This window comes from Thamnophis elegans, chromosome 5, assembly GCF_009769535.1.
Source record: "Thamnophis elegans isolate rThaEle1 chromosome 5, rThaEle1.pri, whole genome shotgun sequence".
Taxonomy (NCBI): Eukaryota; Metazoa; Chordata; class Lepidosauria; order Squamata; family Colubridae; genus Thamnophis; species Thamnophis elegans.
Window position 1 is genome coordinate 34,472,943 of NC_045545.1, and position 20,755 is coordinate 34,493,697.

At 39.8% G+C, this 20,755-nt stretch overlaps 1 protein-coding gene and 1 long non-coding RNA gene across 2 annotated transcripts in view; one reads left to right on the forward strand and one right to left on the reverse strand.

Annotated features, from left to right (window-relative positions):
• Window positions 1-10,344: 10,344 nt before the first annotated feature.
• Window positions 10,345-17,322, reverse strand: LOC116508732. Its single transcript, XR_004255413.1, has 3 exons — window positions 17,031-17,322; window positions 14,185-14,341; window positions 10,345-11,767 (listed from the first exon to the last, which is right to left on the reverse strand). It is a non-coding gene; the product is annotated as an uncharacterized LOC116508732 (long non-coding RNA).
• A 149-nt stretch (window positions 17,323-17,471) lies between these two features.
• FAF1 (Fas associated factor 1) overlaps window positions 17,472-20,755 on the forward strand; it is a 239,794-nt gene continuing 236,510 nt past the window's right edge. Inside the window, exon 1 of the mRNA XM_032218051.1 lies at window positions 17,472-17,870. Coding sequence (XP_032073942.1) covers window positions 17,838-17,870 — 33 coding nt within the window. The 5' untranslated portion in view covers window positions 17,472-17,837. The remainder of the gene's footprint in view (window positions 17,871-20,755) is intronic.

Below are 20,755 nucleotides of genomic sequence, written 5' to 3' on the forward strand. Positions count from 1 at the left end.
GGGAGGACTGTGAATTCAGGGATCCCTCACCGGAGGCTTCCTGGGGTTACCCTGATTCCCCTAGCTCTTCGATCAGAGAGGAGCAAGATTCCCTTCTGGGCTCCCTGTGTGGGGAGGGCGGATCCAGCTCAGGCAGAGCAGGCTGTAGCAGGCCTCACAAGCATTGCCCAAAGAAAGGCAAAAGTCAGGCCCTTTCGGCTGAGATGAGGGAGGTGATCTCCTTGGACATTTCCCAAGGGATAGCGGAGGGGATCAAACACAGGGGCTCCCGCAAGGCTAAGGCCCCCAAGAAGAAGCATCAGGCCAAGGCCTCCACCTCTAAGGAGCCGGCCTCTACATCTGCTTCATCCTCTTCCTCTAATTCTGATTCTTCCAGCTCTGAGCAGGAGGGGGCTGAGGGATTCATGCTGCCTGAAGACGAAGACCTGCCCCCTGACAAGTCGGCCTTTACTGGTCTTTTCAAGCCGTCATTATTTAAATCGATCCTGCACAAGGCTATGACGGCTACGGAGCTAGGCCCCACTTCTAAACCTGAGGCTGCAAAGGCCTCTACATCCAAAGACCACAAGCATGGGCTGTTTAAAGAGACGGTGTCTGCCCCGGAGGTCATCCCTGTACCTGACCTCTTTATGTACATAGTTCAGCACCAGTGGGTTCAACCCGGCATGCTGACCAACCCCAGTGGGGGGGATAAGACCCTTTATGCTGTAGAGGGGAAAATGGAGGACATTCTGAAGTTTCCAGAAGTGGATGCCCCGATAGTGTCCCTGACATCTAATTCCAACCTACCGGCTGAGCTTCTGGAAGGATTGAAGGCTGAGGACAAGAGGTCGGAGAAGGCGTGCCACAAGACTCACATGGCATCCACCTGGGCCATTAAGGCATCCACCTCTGCCTCATTTTTTACCAGAGCTACCTTGTTCTGGTTGAGACAGCTCAGATCTCGGCCACCGCCCAAAAAGTCTTGGTGGCGCCATGTGCTCACTAAAATTATCACGGCAGTTGAGTACTCAGCTGATGCCTCCTTGACAGCTGCAAAGTTCGCGTCCAGGGCTCTTGCCTCCAACATCACTTCCTGCCGCCTCCTGTGGCTTCGGCACTGGCAAGCCGAAATGAAGGCCAAATGGAAACTGGCTTCAGCTCCCTTCAAGGGAGGTCTCTTGTTCGGAGATGCCCTGGACAAGTTTGTCACCGAGACCAAAGACAAACGAAAAATCCTTCCTGCAATGCTTAAGAGGGGCGAGCATAAGGGATCCGGTTCCTTTCGTAAGCAACCTTATAGAAACCAGGAGTCAGGGCCTTCGACTCAGACATCCTCCTATCAGAGGCCTTTTCAGCAGGGGGGAGACAGACACCAGGACAGACCCTCCTTCAGGCCTCGAGCTAGGCAATCCCAGTCTTCCTTTTGCAAGCCATTCAGAGGGGGCGGCAACAATAATGGCAACTCCCACCCCTTTCATAAGGGGAAATGACGATCACAGGGGTCCTCCCATCGGGGGTCGGCTGAGCCTGTATGCCGACAGGTGGGAGGAGATAACATTGGACAAGTGGGTCCTCAACATCATCCAGAGAGGCTTGGTTCTGGACTTTCTGACCTTCCCCCAGAGGAAATTCCTTCGCTGTCCTACCCCCAGGAACCTAGAAAGGAGGGATCGCATGAGGACCGAGATTCTCCATCTCCTCCAGACAGAGGCCATAGAACCAGTCCCCAAAGATCAGGAGGGGAGAGGGTTCTACTCAATCCTCTTTCTGGTCCCTAAAAGCTCGGGGGGGGGGTGGTGAGAGCCATCTTGGACCTCAATAGCCTGAATCAGCATCTGGCCTACAAGAGGTTCAAGATGCAGTCACTCCACTCCATCCTGGACTGTGTGAGGGAGGGGGACCTATTGACCTCCATAGATCTCAAAGAGGCCTACCTGCATGTCCCCATCCATGCGGCCCACAGAAGGTTCCTGAGGTTTTGTTCGGAAGGGAAGCATTATCAATACAAAGCGCTCCCCTTCGGGTTATCATCAGCGCCCAGAACATTTACCAAGATACTGGCAGTGTTAGCGGCCCATCTCCGCAGCCATCCAGTCCGTCTGGAATGTTATTTGGACGATATAATTATCCATTCTCTCACCACCGAGCAGGCTCACCGCGATGTCACACTGACTGTGCAGATGCTGCAAGAACATGGCTTATCTGTCAACTTGGAGAAGAGCCAGTTCCGGCCGTCCACCCACATTCAGCATCTGGGTGCAGTGATCGACTCCACCTCCTGCCAGGTATTCCTGTCACCATATCGGCTGTCCAACCTGAGACGCAGAGTGAAGCGCTGCAGACTTTCCAGGTCGGTGCCCATAGTTCAGCTGTCTCAGCTCCTGGGGATCATGATATCCTGCTTGAAAGTGGTTCCCTGGGCTCATCTCCACGCCAGGGAGCTGCAGTGGTTTTTGCTGCCAATGCAGAGGGCAAAGATCAGCAACTCCCACAGGCGCGTTCGGCTCCCGCGGAAGGTGATCTGGTCTCTGGCCTGGTGGAGGTCCAAAGCAGTCAGGAAGGGCTGTCTATTCAAAGAGCCAGAAAGACTCGTTGTCACCACAGACGCCAGCCTTCTGGGGTGGGGCGCCCATTGTCAGGGTCACCTTGCCCAAGGCCAGTGGACTCAGAAGGAGGCTGCCCACAGCATCACCTGGCTGGAACTGAGGGCAGTCCGACTCGCACTGCGAAGGTTTGCCAGTCTCGTAAAGGGGACTCACGTACTGTTAATGACAGACAATGTGGCGACCAAAGCCCATATAAACAGGCAGGGGGGCACTCGCTCGAAGGCTCTCATGCTCGAGGCAGAGGCTCTGGGCAGGTGGGCGGAGCATCATCTGACTTCTCTCAGTGCAGATCATATCTCTGGCACCAGCAACCGGGAGGCAGACTGGCTGAGCCGCCAACACATCGACCACTCGGAGTGGCGGCTGCACCCGGACCTGTTCCAGCAGATCGTGAGGAGATTCGGCAAACCGCAAGTAGACCTGTTTACTACAAACACCAACACACATCTCCCACGTTTCTTCAACCATTACCACTCACCTCTAGCGGAGGGGACGAACGCTCTGAGATCTGAGTGGCCTCAGGGACTGTTATATGCGTTCCCTCCTCTACCTCTTATCCCTCAGGTGGTGAGCAAGCTCCTGGCCGAAAGAGCAGACCTTCTCCTGGTGGCTCCCTTTTGGCCCAGAAGACCCTGGTACGGAGACCTTGTCAGCCTCTCAGTTCAGAGACCGTGGCAAATTCCTCAGGATCAAATCTCCCTCAGCCAAGGGGCCATCAGTCATCTGGACCCCCAGTGGCTATAGCTAGCCGTTTGGCACTTGAGGGGGAACTCCTGAGGAAGCAGAACATCTCTGACAAGGTCATTCGCATGATTCAAGCATCCAGGAGGCCTTCTACTACCAGGTTCTACGATGCCACCTGGGCTGCCTTCTCTCAGTGGTGCAAGGCTAGAGACATTGTGGACTCTTCAGCCTCCATCCCCCAGACCCTAGACTTTTTGCAGGAGGGTCTGGATAAGGGTCTAGCTGTTAGTACGCTTAGACGTCAGGTTGCAGCGCTGTCCACCATCCTGGCCAGGGGATCCTCTCGTTCTCTGAGTCAACACCCTCAGATCAAGAGTTTTCTCAAAGGAGCAGCTAACATCAGCCCTTCGGCAGTTCACCGGTACCCGTCATGGGACCTCCCATTCATGCTGAAAGCTCTGACAAAGCCTCCCTTTGAGCGTTTGCGCACGGCCAGTCTACGCCACCTAACCATTAAGACTGCCTTCTTGGTGGCTATCACGTCGGCACGCAGGGTATCCGAACTGGCAGCTCTCTCTGTCAGGGAGGATTTGTGCGTGGTTCATCCCGACAGGGTCATCCTGAGACTCAATCCTTCCTTTACTCCGAAAATTAACTCTTTGTTTCACAGGACTCAAGAGATTATACTACCTAACTTCTGCCCCAATCCTTCTCACCCTAGAGAGCGTGAATGGCATAAGTTGGATGTGCGGCGTGCCATGCGTACTTATGTAAAGAGGACTAAGACATTCCGATGTTCGAAGGCGTTTTTCATCTCCTTTCTTCCGGCGTCCCTTGGCCGCAAGGTCTCATCACACACAGTGGGTCGTTGGCTGCGCGCTTGCATCAAACTGGCATATGAATACCAGGGCAAGATGGCTCCAGGCCGGGTCACCGCACACTCTACTAGAAGCGCTGCAGCATCAGCGGCCTGGGCTACCCAGGCATCTATCCTAGACATTTGCAGGGTGGCTACGTGGGCTTCCCCCACAGCTTTCATTAAAAACTATAAAATTGACACCTTTGCCTCAGCCGAAGCCTCCTTTGGGAGAAGAGTATTACAAAGAGTAGCTGAGATTCCAGAGGCTCTGGTTCTTCCCCACCCTGGGACTCAATAGCTTGCGCATGTCCCACGCTTGGATTCTCTGAGCAGTGCACTGGAGAAAGACTGTTGGCTTACCTGAACGGTCCTTCTTGGGGCAGTGCGAGGAGAGTCCAATCCCGCCTGGGGTGTTTTTTCTTGATTGTTGTGACTGTATTGACTGTAACTGATTACAGGACTGTCTTCCCTCGTTTTTAAACTGAGCATGCAGAGGCAAAGGGAGGCGTGGTCAACAGAAAAACATCACTCAGTCCAAGGGCAGATAGGCTGTGTTAACCCACGCTTGGGCTCTCCTCGCAGTGTCCCGAGAACGACCGTTCAGGTAAGCCAATGGTCTTTTTCAGTATTTACGGTCTTTGTTCTCACAATGTAATAAATCATGTAGAAATATGGTAGATTGAAAAACATTCCAACCTGAGTTTAGTGCACAAGATAATCTGCCATAACGTCCTACCTGCTAATGACTACTTTTACTTCAACTGCAATAACACAAGGGCTATCAATAGATACAAACTAAATGTAATCCCTTCTAATCTTGATTGCAGGAAAAACAATTTCAGCAATAGAGTATTAAATGTGTGGAACACCCTACCTGATCCTGTTGTTAGTTCCTCTAACCCACATACCTTTTACCTTAAACTGTCTACCGTGGACCATACACATTTATGAAGAGGTCCCTAAGGGGGCATACATAAGTGCACCAGCATGCCTACTCTCCCTTTCCTACTGTCCCCATTTATATGTACTCTTTTTACGTGTTTATGGCTATGTTTTGCTTATTTATATCCATTTATTTTTGCCATTTTTCATGTGTTTTCATTCTTGTTTCCTTGTATTTGTTGACAAATAAATAAATAAATAAATAAATAAATAAATAAATATTAACTTGATTGCTTGGGTTCCCATAATAAACTAACTCATGAACCATCAAACTGCCCAAGTTAACATAGTACACAGCTTTAAATTAGCCAATCACATTTTAGCACATACAACATATAATATGCACTTAATATTGCATCAAATTTGAGAAGAATTTTACTGATATTTACCACCAACTCCACATCTGAAGCAAAACATTATAGCTTTAATCAAGGTAGAATCTCAGCAGGTGGCAGCATCTTGCTGACCTTCTCTAGACTTAGAAATAAAGCAGGGTCAGGACTAATTAGTACTTGGATCAGAGACCAGCAACAAATCCCAGGACTCTAGTCAGAGAAATTTTTAAAAATATTCAGGAAGAAAGTAGTGACAAACTACTTCCTCATTGTTTCCAAAAATGGCATAGTTGTGAGCACGATGTCACCAAGGCATAAGCTTAATTCAAGAGAATCTTTGTTTTTTTAAACCAGGAATGAATAAGTTGATTATAGTAAATTCTTGTGGGGGTAATAGGAAGTAGTATTATAGGAACAAGGAGTGGTGATCAACAGTGCTTGTATCACCTGCAATCTTGTGTTTCTGAATAAATCATATCTAGATAGGTACATTAAAAGAATATAGTTTAACTAGAAGTCACTATTCTTTGGTCTTTTCTGGGACCAGGCAGTTTTAATATGTTTCTTTTTGATAAGGAGTGAATGTATGCTGTTATATACAGGTAGTCCTCAATTTACAACAGTTCACTTAGTGACTATTTGAAGCTACAACGACACTGAAAAAAGTAACGTATGACCATGATTCACACTTATGACAGTTGTGACATCCCAATGGTCACATCATTTGAATGCATGACAAGTGACACACATTTATGACAATTGCAGTGTAACCACCTCTTGTCACTTTCGGACAAGCAAAGTCAATGGGGAAACCAGATTCACTTAACAATGGTGTTATTAATTTAACAACTGCAGTGATGCACTTAACCAATGTGGCAAGAAAAGCCGTAAAATGGGGCAAATCTCACTTAACAAATTTCCCACAATTTTGGGCTCAATTGTGATCATAAATTGAGGACTACCTGTATTTATCTATACCAGTTTCCTTCTCCATTCCTAGTGTAGTGGGATAATCTCCTCCTGATTGCAGAGGAATAGGCAGATTTCTCCAATAGCAATCTATTAGTTATTTGTAGTAATAATTTATAATGAAACAAGATGATACATAATAATATTTTTCAAACTTAATGTAAACCCAATGTTTTAACCAGTTACTCAATTCTTTTGTTTGCTAGAAAGTTCAATTTTTGGTCCACATTTGGTATTCATTGAAATAATAATTCCAGTAATCTGTACTTTTATTGTAATTCCATTGTCTGCTAAAATGTGCCCACAACTGAACTACATGTAATCTGATTCACACATTATGCAATATTAGAGCTGAATGCATGACCTGTAGTCATATGGTTTAAGGCAGTGGTGGGATTAAAAATTTTTACTACTGTTTCTGTGGGCGTGGCTTGGTGGGCATGGCATGGCTTGGTGGGCATGGCAAAGGAAGGATACTGTAAAATCTCCATTCCCTCCCCACTCCAGGGGAAGGTTACTGCAAAATCACCATTTCCTCTCAATCAGCTGTGACTCGGGTGGCAGAGGATAGATGGGGGTGCGGCCAGTCAGAGGTGTATTTATCGGTTCTCTGAACTACTCAAAATTTCTGCTACCAGTTCTCAAGAACTTGTCAGAATCTACTGAATACCACCTCTGGTTTAAGGGATATCAGATGTGCCATAGTTTTGCAATCACTGAGTATGTATGTATGAATTAATTTTTGCTACCACATTTTTCTATGTGGGAAATAATACATTAGAATTTGTGTATTGTTACTACTTATTTTCTTATCTGGTGGCAATATTTTTAAATGACATGAGGTTACTAGTATCCTTTTTTTTATCTTAAAAAAGCTAAACAGATTTGAAATTGTTTGGCATCTGGAACAAAGATTAGGAAAGTAAACAGGAAAAATAATTGGGAAGGAGAAGATAACAGTGGTAAACTCTTCTATATTGTTGTCAGGTTTACAGTGTGCAACATGCCTAAATAATTTCCAAGAATTGAGACTGACTTAAGGGAGATTCTTCTTATACAGGTAGTCCTCGACTTATAACCGTTTGTTTAGTGACCATTCAAAGTTACAACATCAGTGAAAAAAGTGACTTATGTCAGTTTTTCACACTTATGACCGTTGAAGCATCTTCATAGTCATGTGATCAAAATTTGGATGGATGGCAATTTGTGATGGCTGCAGTGTCCTGTAGTCATGTGATCACTTTTTATTACCTTCTAACAAGAAAAGTCAAAGGGGAAGCCAGATTCACTTAACAACTGTACTACTAATATAACAACTATAGTGATTCACTTTAAAACAGGGCCAAGAGTAAAATGGGGCAAAACTCATTTTACAAATTTTACTTAGCAACATAAATTTTGGGTTCAATTGTGGTCATAAGTCAATTACTGTATTGCTTTAAGAAAGAGAGAACGGGCTATAAAGGATGACTGGTACCTCATAAGGATTAAGGGTATTACTTATTTTCTTATCTGGTGGCAATACTTTTAAATGACACGAAGATCAAAAAAAGCATCCTTTTTTATCTTAAAAAAGCTAAACAGATTTATACTCATATTCTTAGTATAATCTTTATATGTCTTTTGAGCTCTTTATATTACTCTCTTACAACAATGGCAATGAGACTTTGTATAAACATTGCAAAAGTTGCAACAAACAATATTCAGTATTTACCTTAAATTACAGAAGTTTCAGAAACAATTTACATATATATTCTAAACCTAAGTACTCATTTCACAGGCTCTGATTCTAACAAGGCTATATAACACAAAGCCAGAAACAATGGTTAACAATGTAATAATAGTGCACATTGTGGTTTACCATGTATCGTAGTATAAATCAGACACTGTGGCTTTCTTTTTCATTGATCCAATCCATGCTTCCTTAGAAATAAACCATCTCTATTTACATACATTTTTATAGCCTGGGCTCATGATTCATTCAATGCAATTTGTGTCTGGCAAATAAATGCATAGGATATCAATATCATCTATTGATACATAATTATGTAACACTTGTTAATTCTGATTAGCATCACATTCATTTATTTAATGTATTCACTGAATAAGAAAGAAAATAATTTCATTTTTTAGTATAGACCAAGATTGTATATATTACATGCTACATGCTTATTATAAACTATATTTCCATTTTAATTTCTTTATTGTGTAATTTTTCTGATTTAAAAAAAATGTTGTAAGGTAACAAGAAGTCTTTCTGACCTTAATTTGCTATAGTTAAGTAATACTCAACAACTACTCTCTGCAAATAATATTGCAACATTGTGCTCAATACAACACTTTTAAAGCCTTAACAGGAACTCCATGGCTTCCACCCAATTCTCAAAACTCGCTTTTCAACTTTTTTTTGGTATTTGTTTAAAGGGACACTTTGTAATAACGTCTGGGTGGACTTGTTTGAGGCTACGTATATAGCCTGACTCAAAACTGCAGGTCATGAGTATTAAGGAATATGTTTAAAGCCAAATAGTGACTGATGATATTAACAATGGCAAACTGGCTTTGTAATAGCTGTATCAACTGCAATTTAATGATTATCCAAAATGTGTTGCAGGAGCTTACATCAAGAATAACTTTCTTTTGTTGCTTTTGTTAATATTTGAGATTGGGTCCTGGAGGACTTCTTTATTGTCTGATTCATGTAGTGGCTGTTTATAGTGAAACCCTGTGACCTGTTGTCATCTTTTGAGAGAAAAGTAGTGCAGTTTTATGTGACTAGATTGAACATAAAATTTAGACTGACAATTTTATGTCAATGTGGGATGGTCCATTAATCATCTAAAAAGAACATAAATAGAAAAATAATTGACTCTCAAGACCTCAGATTGACCTCCAAGGTCCCATCCAACTCTGCTAATTCTGTTAATTGTAGTGGTAACAGAACTTCTATAATAAATCAATATTTACTTACCTAAATAGCTAAACAGAATGACCATGGGCAGGAAAAAAAAAGCAGTGGAATTGGCAGCAACTTCCAACTTCTTGCCTGCTTTCCTATTGATTTCCCTTTTGGAAAGCTGGCAAGAATGTCAGAAATCATATTACATCTATTTAGGTAAGGACATGGGTGTCATACTCAATCGCATCATGTGACATATTGCGACATATTGTGACCTTTTTGCCTTTGTGGAGCTGGGGTGGGTGTGGCCTGCGCATGACACATCCGGCCCACAGGCCACTAGTTTGACACCCCTGATTTGTGGCATGATTTGTTTTGGGTAAATTCACACAACATGGTAAGCTATATAAATTGTCATTTGGAAACTGCAAAGATTGAGTTGGCACCAAAACCAGTACAAGTAGACCTAAATTTATGAGTGCAACTGAGCCCAAAACCTCTGTTACTAAGCAAGACATTTGTTAAGTAACTTTTGTCCCATTTTATGAACTTTGTTAACACAGTGTTAAGTGATCCACTGTAGTTAAGATAGCAACGTGGGTGTTAAGTGAATTTGGCTTCCCCATTGACTTTGCTTGTCAGAAGGTTGCAAAAAGTGATCACAAGACCCTGGGACACTGCAACTGTCATAAATTTGAGTCAGTTGCCAAGAGTCTGAATTTTGATGATATGATCAATGGGATAGTTCAATGGTTGTAAATGTGAAAAATGGTCATAAGTCAATATTTTCAGTGCTGCTGTAACTTTGAAAAATCACTAAATGAACTGTTGTAGGTTGAGGACTACCTGTAAACCACACTGTGATTTACCTCATACCCAGTAATATGGCCCATTTCTTTAAAGCCATATTTGGTTCCATTATTAAACTTATAACCCCTTCATTTCCCCTGTGTTTTCCTCACTATAATCCATCAGAAACCATTGACCAGCAGATGGATTGCTATACATGTTTTGATAAAAGCACTAGGAAAGAAAAGATTGGCACAAATCTGACTGCAGCATGTTGTAATCATCCAGTGATTTATTTTTGAACATTGGGGGTTCTTTTCAGCATAGATTGCACAGAAGATACACTGATGGGTATGAAGCAAATAGGCTCCTTATATATATACATATTTAAGTATTTTATAAAATAGTTTAGAGAAACGGCTAACCACAGCAGGAACGGCTTTCTAAACATTTATTTCAGTTGGAACAAAAAGGTAGGGGTAGGCAAAACATCTGAAATTTGAAGAGTTTTGTGTTTGAAATCAATTGTTTTGACTTTACTAGAAATGTTCCCATACCATTCCGGTCACTGTGAATGCATTTTGAGTTTCATCACCATTGGGAAGCTTCTAGTACGAACAGCTGTTTCAAATTGGAACAGAGCATTTTGAGCTCAGAATTCTTGAACTTGAAACATTTTTATCCACTATTACTGGGGGGGAAAAGACACTTTACTTCTCATCCATTAACCAAGTCTGTATATGCTAAGTTGGTACCAAAAAACAGAAGGGAAGTGAAAGACATAGTTGAATCAGTGGATTGATTTATGCATGGTATCTAATTATATGACTTGGCTTGGCTTGATATGTTATCTAAATTTAACTGCTGATGCTGATAAACAGTGTTTTGTGTCATAACATATTATGTGAGCCCAGCAAATTATGGATTATTTAATTAAGTAGATATATAGACAAAAAAATCATAAAGAAAAAAAATCAACAGAATATCCACACCAAAACTGGGAAGATACTTGCAACAGATGGCCAGTCTGTTTAGGGTTGAGTGCCATTAGAATAGCAAGGGAATCCTGTAAAGTGGTGGTGGTGGCACCAGTGATACCATCACCACCTCTTTGTATTTATTTCTTCCATCAAAATAATTTAAAGCTGAAGACATAATTTCAAGGTGAAGATATGAATAAGGTATTTGGTTTTTAATTACATTATTTCCTGCCAAACCAGATTCAAAGAGTTGGTGTGTGATGTAGCTATTATATTTGTATGCCACTTATGCTATTTAAAGAAGTTTTGTGAAGAAACATCATTCCAGCACTGCAGATCTGCTAGCATAAACAAAAATAGAATGTAAAAAGTTTGATCATCCACACTGACAGCTGAGATGTAATTTTTATTGGACTCACACAGAAGGTATAATTGTTTTGAGAAAACCTCAATACCTTTTGGAATTATCTGAAAGGGGAATTTTCTACAAGATTAGAGTTTTCACCACAAATCTGTAGTAACATGAAGATCCTATCAAGTACTGCTTCTCTTTTCTACATTCATATCAAACTGGTAAACTGAAAAAAAACATAATTATTTGCTTTATCTAAAGAGCAAGAATTCCAGATTTGCTCTCATGGGAAGAAGAGTACACACATCTCCATCTGCTTTCCTCCATAAGGATTCATTCATTTTTAGATACCATAAGAATTCAGAAAGAGCTGCATCATTTAGAAGTCAAGGAAACTGACAATTGAGTTTTGTTTTTGTTTGCATTGTTGATGCTTTGCTATACCTTAATTGTACCTTAACAATACATGCATGGATATAATAACTATGTAAACAAAACACTTAGGGGAGTGTGACTTAGTTATGTTTGACAGGTTCAGCTTGCTTGGCAGGTAAATACAGAGCTCATTGGTAGCTGGAAATAGGCATGAAATAATAGGAAGCTTTTATCATTGTCTAAAAGATAACCACAAGGATAACCAAGGTGAGTCAGCAAGAGAGTAGTTCATCAACACACCACCAAGACAAATACAGCAGAATGTCAGTGTAACTGACAACCATAGGTAGAATAATCTATCACCCAGATACAGAATATATTAAGTTATACTGGAAGCATACTACCAGTATGTATGCTTGTTCTCAGTGAAATCGGGGGTGGTGGTGGTGGTTTGAGATCATAGCCATAATTACAAAAGCCCTTAAGGGCGGCTGTAATTTTCCTCATTTTAGAGACACTTCTAATGCAATAGTAAATTAGTTAAGCCACATATATAAATCTAGATTAATTTAGATAATCCACATTCATTTCCCCATTTATTGGATTTATTTTAAAACCAATGCATGTAGGGTAGGGTACAAATCAATCTCAACACATTCAGATATATATAATATAAACTCCACAGAAAACAACAGGACTCATTTTATCCAGCTAAAAGTATTTTCTTGCTATCACCAGGGAAAACCTAGAAGGAAGGACAAGGGGAAAAAGATTTATGAGTCTTTCCAATGTCAGTGGCAAACTCTATTCTTTAGGACGAGTTCTTCGTGAGTACACAGACACATACAGGAAGGAGAGACTTCTTGTGGAAGGCTTCTAATGAAAAAGAGCAATCATCAGTTGAAATAACATACCTATACCGGTATTTGCCCATAAGAACCACTGTTTAGTTTGCGAATGGCTACATGACTTCACTCCTCAATAGGACTGCTGAATAATTATGCATGAATTTGCACTATAATCCAGGATATTAGTATTAGAAAAACACTGTGGCATAATAGAAATTCTGTAATGAGTCATTTAATGCAATAGGCAGCTTTCAAATCTAATAAATAAATAATTTGGCAAGTAACATGTTAGGCTAAAGTATATGTAGAATTGTATTGTTACACAAGTCTCTGCAGTGCTAATAGACTTCAAAATAATATAATGAGGTGAGCAAAGCCACACCCCTTTTAAAAATGTGCATTTTAAAAAGATGTAGGGCTTGGATTGCCAAGTCACAATTGAGGTTTGAAAGCCAATAACTGTAGCTGTAGACATTCCTGTATATTGCATATTATCTCTACTACATAAAGGCAAACAATATCATTTAATGATATGTTGCTCCAATCAATATTTGCAGTAATTAAGCCAGACAATATGCTGAATCAGTATAAAGGTAATTTGTCATGGTACTCCATGGTTATGGAGAATCATTATTTTATCATATGTTCCATAAGTGAAGTCTTTACTGAAAAATAAAGTATGACATGAATCATGATTTAGACTAAATTCTTCCTGCATATTTTGTTTTACTATTTCTCTATTCTTCTTTAGATTTAAATGCTATCTACCCATGCTTCAGTTGAAGAAAGCTATATCAGCAAGAAATTTGCTGCTCCCATTGCTGAGCCTTATTTCTGTTCCAACACATGCTGTCCTGATTAAGCAAACACAGTGCTGGATAGACAAAGCAACTGGTTGAGTCTTTCAGTTTTACTTCCCTCTCTGCTCAATACATTTGCAATCATTACAACTGCAGCAAAAATGCGGTGAATCTGAATGCAGTTTACTGCTAGGCCCCTTCTTTTGATTTTCTTCCTACATTGTATTCTGTGTTAACCCAAACTGAAAACAGATTAAACAAGCAATAACCAAATCAATCGCAAAGGGAGCAGAATCACAAGCAGTATTTTTATTTGGGAGTTCCCTTTTCCCTGTACCCTGTGACCTCACACATGCGACTGCTGCTTGTTTATATTTCCAACACAGTGAGAAATAAAGCTCAACAGATTTTACACAATTTGAAATTGTTGCTGGATGCTATTAACTTACAAAATAGAAAATGCTACTTTAATGTCTGTTCAGCTAAGGATAATTTAGACTTCTCTCAAACATAGGCTAAGAATAATAAGCATAACCAGGGTACTATGGCAGAAAGAAGTTATTGCCAAAATGGATATAACATTGGTAAGTATAAATGGCCATAGTGTAATTATTAAAGCTATATCAAAGTAAATCAAATCTTTATTAAGGTCATAGATCAGCAAATCAGATTTGAATTTCCCTTGTAAGTACTGCCAAGAGTATTAAATTTTATTATCAGTTGAAAAAGCCATACAAAGCACACAAATTTGGCCTAAAGGATACAAAGTTCAGACATACACATATTTTTAAACCTCTGGTAGTGGGCTTAAACAGAAAAGATAAACCAATGAAGAGGAGGTCTTCTACACAGAGTTGGTTTAAATTAAGGACTGAAGAGTTCTTGTACTATGATCAAATGAGATTTCCCAGAGCTCCATTGCTAAAATATAGAAGCAAACCCTGTTATTACAGAGGTGTTATTAACTATTAAGAAACAACAAACATGTAAGTCTTTAAAAACTAAATTTAATTAAAGTAAAAGAAACTCCACCCACACCAAAGCACACATTAAAACTTGTCCATTTGTGTGATCTCACTGTATCATGGCTCCGCCTATTGCAACTCATGTAGACATTTTTTAAAGTGCAGCTTCAAGACATTAAAAACTTAATTACCCTGATGTACAGTACCTTTATTTTTTCTCATTAAGCAAGTTTCCCCTGTGCCTTATACATTTCTATAATTTGAAATGTGGTCTCATTCAACATTTTACTTTGATTCTACACTCAGTGACTTTCACTATGTGATCTAGTTTTATATTTTATTCCAAATCAAATATTCTGGCCAATGTAGTATAATTTCAAATTTTTAAATAATCACATTCCCAACATAGTTATTTTCATTATCACTGGTTTCCCCAGGAACCTCATAAGACTTGACATTATTTCACTGCAAGCTTACATTCTATCACCTTCTATTAGCCAACTTGAGCTTCTAAAAATAGCCAACTTGAGTTTTTAAGATTTTTTCAATTTCAATTTAATTACCATTAGCAATATGATAATAGTTATTCCAAATTTGGGGGAAAGCACCAGGTTGCTTTCTCTTGAGCTGGTTTATATGCACTATAGATCTGAATGCCTCCATGTGACTAAGTAGTCTACTTTTATCCATATGTAATGTATGCCAATCATTTATAATATTGGGAACAATACTGATAATTATTGGCTTGACATCAAAAGTAGCACGTTTATTTACAACAATGGCTTACCCTACACTGTCTCTCCCACTGTTTCTTTTGTGTACCACAAAAGCCAGATATTAGTATAAGGCAACTATATTTTGTAGCAAATTTCTGGATGGCCAGTAGATAGTTTTTTTTTCCTGTTTCTCTTTCTGGAGACCCCTAGTTGTGGGCAAGCCAGATTTTTTCAGCTCTGTTCTAGTTAGGATTGTTGTTTACCACGCCACAGGTAAGACTGTTGTTTAAAAGCAGCACAATATGAACCAATTCAATAGGTCAGTTTGCCAGTGGTTGCACATCTAGACTCCATATCTTTAGGAATTACCGTATCTGGAATGGACAGTTGACCTTATATCAACTGACCTCACACTTAATTAAGAAATTGATGAGTAGATCTAACTTATACCAAAAATACCCCTGTTCTACTTACTTTAAAACAACCCTCTCTCCTCCCAGCCTATTTTACAAGCTAAATAGGCACACAAATTCCAGTGGGCACATAACAACAACACTTTTAAGGAACAGGATCGCAACTCCTTTGATCGGTGAAACATGAGGATTGTTGGGGGGCAATAAGCTAACTCTGTAAACCACAAAGAGAGTGCTGTAAAGCATTCTAAAGCGGTATATAAGTCTAAGTGCTATTGCTATTTGGATAAGATGACCAGACGTCCCGATTTCGGTGGGACAGTCACGATTTCTAACAATTTGTCCCGTGTCCCGGGGCGTTTTAAAAAAGTCCCGATTTTCTGACTTCATGTTGAAAGCCCAGTGGATTTGCTTAAGAAATCATAACCGGGGCAAGACAAAAGACACTCTGTCTAACTAACCTCTCTCTCTGTCTCAGTACTTTCATTGAAGATATAATTAAAACGTTAAAGCAAGAAAACGGACCTCCCTGCCCTTTTACCTCATTTTATAAGAAAAGATGACCCAGTACCATAGAGCTCCAGGAAATACTTGGCTAGAGAAGTCACGAGTGTTCCTTCCTGGATTTTCTGGAGGGGAGGGGCACGGAGGTTGGAGGTCGGCTCGTGTGGAAAAAATGGTGGCAAAGTTTCTTTGAAAAATATTTCCCTGGGACTAATAATTTCACCATTTTAATTTGCTCAGTTCTTTGTATTAACATCTACATCATTCTGGATTGACTTGGAGTGTCTGCCTGCTGGTAAGTGATCTGGGTTTTTTTCTTTTATTTTTTAATGTATTTTAAAATAATATTTTATTTATTGTGCATAGGATTTTTTAAAATAGTTTTATTCTGTGTGGATTCTTTTTTTAAATTGTCTTACACTATTTAAAAAAAGATTCTATCCAAAATAAATTGAAGTGAAACTATGTTTAAAAATTCTATGCACAATACTTTGAAATATATTGTGCATAGAATTTTTAAAAATAGTTTTTCTTCAATTTATTCTGTGTGGAATAGTTTGAAATGTTTTACTTCAATTATTCTGTGTGGATTCTTTTTTTAAATTGTCTTAAGACTATTTAAAAAAAGATTTTATCCAAAATACAAAATACCAGCTGCAGTTATTCACTTAAGAACTGTGGCAAGAAAGGTGGTATAATGGGTTTAGTGACCAAAGTTACAATGGCATTGAAAAAAGTGACTGATGACCATTTTTCACACTTAGCGACCATTTTCACAGTTAGCGACCATTGCAACATCCTCATGGTCACGTGATCAAAATTTTGATGTTTGGCAACAGTTACAATTTATATTTGTAAATTGTAGTTATGTTGAAATAAAAAAAATATTACAATACTATTTTTGTGTTATATGAATTTTTTTGTTGCTCCGTATAAATTTTTTAATCAACCCGCCGCCCCCCCCCCCCTGGGTCAAAGGTATCCCTCTTTACCAGTCTGAAAATCTGGTCACCTTATATTTGGAGTAACCGCAATCGTTTTGTCTCCTTTCCAAAGGCCAAGGTGGGCTTTGACACCGGCGGCGCAGGTCAAACAACCCAAGGGGCCAAAACAGGCGTATTTACGACACTTTCATAAAAGCAAGGCTCCATCCATCCCTCCTTTTCCCTTCCTCATCGAAAAACCGGCGTCTGCGGAAGGACCTTCGCAAGCCCGCCGACCCCACCCTTTTGTTTCTTTTCAAAGCGGGGGGAAGGGCCGGTGGGGAACCTTCCCGTCGTCTCTTTCTCTTCTCTGCCGGCCCCTCCCGCACAATAGCCCAAAGCATTTTCCCAGCCCCCTCCCCCTCCGCTCCCCTCCCTCCCTCTCCCCCTCCCTCGCTTTATCGGCGGCCAGCATTTGACAGGAGGGCCAGTCACGTGGCAGCCGGAAAGCGTCTCTTTTGCGACTTCAATGACAGGCAAAATGTGCGACAGTCGCTTGCTGGGGAAGGAGGAAGCTACTTAGGAGGCTCTTCGCCTTGTTTTAAAGGCAGGGTTGGTTGGCTGCCTTGCGCACTCTACAGTTCCCTTTCTCCGCCCCTCTGGTGGTCTGGACAGCGGGTTTGGGAAGAGGGAAAGCATTCTGGTGGGGGGAGCAGACTGAGGTCTTTGATCTAAGTTTGGGAGTTTAGATGAGCTCGTAGCCTCCTTCTCTTCCCACTCCCCCCACTCCCCCCCCACCCCCCCACTCCCTTGAGCCCCGCTCTTGCCGGCAGCAGTCTCCAGGTGTACAGTTCAGGCAGGAGGAGGGGCCGTTCCCGGCTGCATTAGCGTCCAACATGGATAGAGAAATGATACTGGCTGATTTTCAGGTAAATTTCAAATTCCACCACTGCCATATTCTAACCATGATCTCTTTTCCTCCCTGTCTCTCTTTTCCCCTCCCTCCCTCCCTCCCTCTCTTTCTTCCTGTTTCCTTTTCTCCCGGCTTCTCTGTTTTCTTTTTCTTTGGTGGAAGGATCTAAGTTCCGGAATTGGCGAGCCCTGCTCCGATATTAAGAGTAGAGCAACCACAACAATAATAAAGCTGGAGACTGTTTATTCTTTGCATTCGATAATCCACGAGACAATCCAAGAAACGTGAATAATGTTAATTAAACATAGGTTAATTGCAGTAATGTATCTAACCTTTGTCTTCACAAACAGATAAAGGAACAACCTAAGCCCAGTCAGAGGAGTTGTTGTTTTAAACAAGTACTTAAAAAGATTGCTATCCTCCATATATCTGGTTCATTCTGATCCTTTGCAAACTTCTAATAAATTTCACAGGACAGAAAAAAATAAGATAATAAAAAAGATATGCCTGTACCCCAGGGCTCATATGTACTGTGATTTTTTTAAAAAAAGATGTTAAATGAAAGATTAGAAAAGAACTTTGGTGCCTTGTACACTAAAAAACCCTTCACATTCTCTAATGTTTATCTTAATATTTGGAAAGTAATTGATTACACACACACACACACACAAACACACACACACACACACATATTTATTTATTTATTTATTTATTTATTTATTAAGTGTTACAACCCCTGGTATGTCCAAATATGGGAGGAAGCTTACTGCTTCCATTCTCTGTCTATCGGCTCGTCACAAGAGACCATCCAGACAGAAACCTAATATTTTTACTGTTGCCTTTGTTACATTTGTGTTGTATTTGTCTCCCTTTATTTATTTATCAGCACAAATACAACAAACACACACACACACCACACACACATATATATAATTCTCCCATAAATTTAGCTCTGGGGGCAATAATCAACTTGTTAGGGTAAGATATAATCACTATTGAGATTTAAATATACAGAAAGCAGCTTTTTGAATTTCAGCTCTCATTTCTAACTAGCAAGGACAGTGGCATGGAATAATACTATTTGTAGTCCAAAAGATAAGGGGAACATTGGATTGTTTGCCCTGTCTTGCAGTATGCTTGTCTGTAAGAACTGTATTTCCTTGTGTTTCTATGTAATATTTATACATCAGTTGAGAAATAATTCACTGGATTTGAATTCCATGAATATGTGTACAAACTTTCAGGTTTAATATAATTTATATATGGCTCTTATAAAAAAATGACCATAGCTTATATGAATAATTTTAGTTCTAGAGTTTCATTCTTTTTGAGCTATTGAACCTGGCATTTTCAGAAAATAACACTATCGCAAATGCCTGTATATCCACTTCCAATAAAGTATTTCATAAAATGCCAAAGTTATATTTCATAAAACTTCAAAGCAAACTAAAGAATAATATTGAACCCACAGTTTGTTCTTTCAGGGTTACTCCTCAAGTTCTTTTAGTCTATGCTCTCACACATAAGCAACCCCTAGAAGAGAGATGTTCTGCTCTTTTACTTTTGGGCTACCTCACTAACCATTTAACTTCACTCTTTGCCCTCTGTTGCCCATATAAAATTTGCTTTTGTTTCCCCACCTCCTTTTCCTACTCTTTATCAGGTCAGCTATAATTCTCCTTGAAATCAGTTCCACTTCTTCATTTGTTGCCATCTGCAAGCTTTCCCCTTCTTATGGCAGTGAGGTTAATTTTTTTTTTAAGTTTTCCACTCTCTGGCAATTGATAATGGAGTACTGGATTGCAGGATCTTAATTTACTAATAACATATTTTGGGGCCAGTCATATTGGGAGATAAATATGGAAGGTAACTGCAGTCTGATATTTCTCTTAAAAGGGTTTCTGGAGAAAAAAAAGAATTAAATCATAAGCACCCGCAGAGCATAATAGAGGCACGGGTGGAAGTATCCACAGGTGTATATTGCTGATTCTGTTTTAAGTTAATTATGTCACAATTTGTTAATTTCTTCTAACTGATCTTTTAAAATTACTTCTATTTTGCTGCATGCAAATGAAATATCTAATGAGCATCAGGTTTATTTAAAGAAGATAAGTGAAATATATCATAAGTGTAAAAAGTTGTACTCAGATATATTCTTTCTAGCAAATAAGGTAATGTACAAAGGCAGAATGCTATAGTATGTGGAATTTAGGCCCAGGAATTGGTCCATGAAAGTCAATTACAACATCATTGAAATTTTAGCAAAATGGTTAAATCAAATTCCTTTTCTTAATTATTTGGCAAACATAGAAGGTTTTATATGTAGTAATATACTAATCTTTTCCTTTTTGATGAGGAGCCTGCTAATTATATTGAGAAATAGTAAGAGTTTTATTTATTTATTAAATTACATTTATAAGCTGCTGCATTTCACCAATTTGGTGATTCTTTTGCTGAATTTATTGATACTTCCCACTCTATATGAACATTTTCATAAACAAACATTTTGATCTTGTTCTATATATTTGGCTTTAAGTTTTATACTCACTTTTTGTAGTATATATTAATAGATGTATACTTTGCATGCTTGTTTGTAGAGTACCTTATGCAGAGAGAATTTAAAAATGTACAGATGAAAGTGCTGACAATAGTTGACGAAGATGTTTTATAAAAGACAAAATGCTGCCTGCTTTCATTCTGCACAAGATAAACTTTATAGTTTGGTAGTCTATGATGCTATGTGTTTTGGATTAGGATCTCGATGATGTATGATGTATGAAGTTTGAAGAAATGAAGTTTGTGATATTTTAATTTTTATTGATTTTTATCAGATTTAATTAGGACGATATCAAAAGATGAATTCAATAGCATGCTTGAATCAGCAGAAGAAACAGTTCCTTC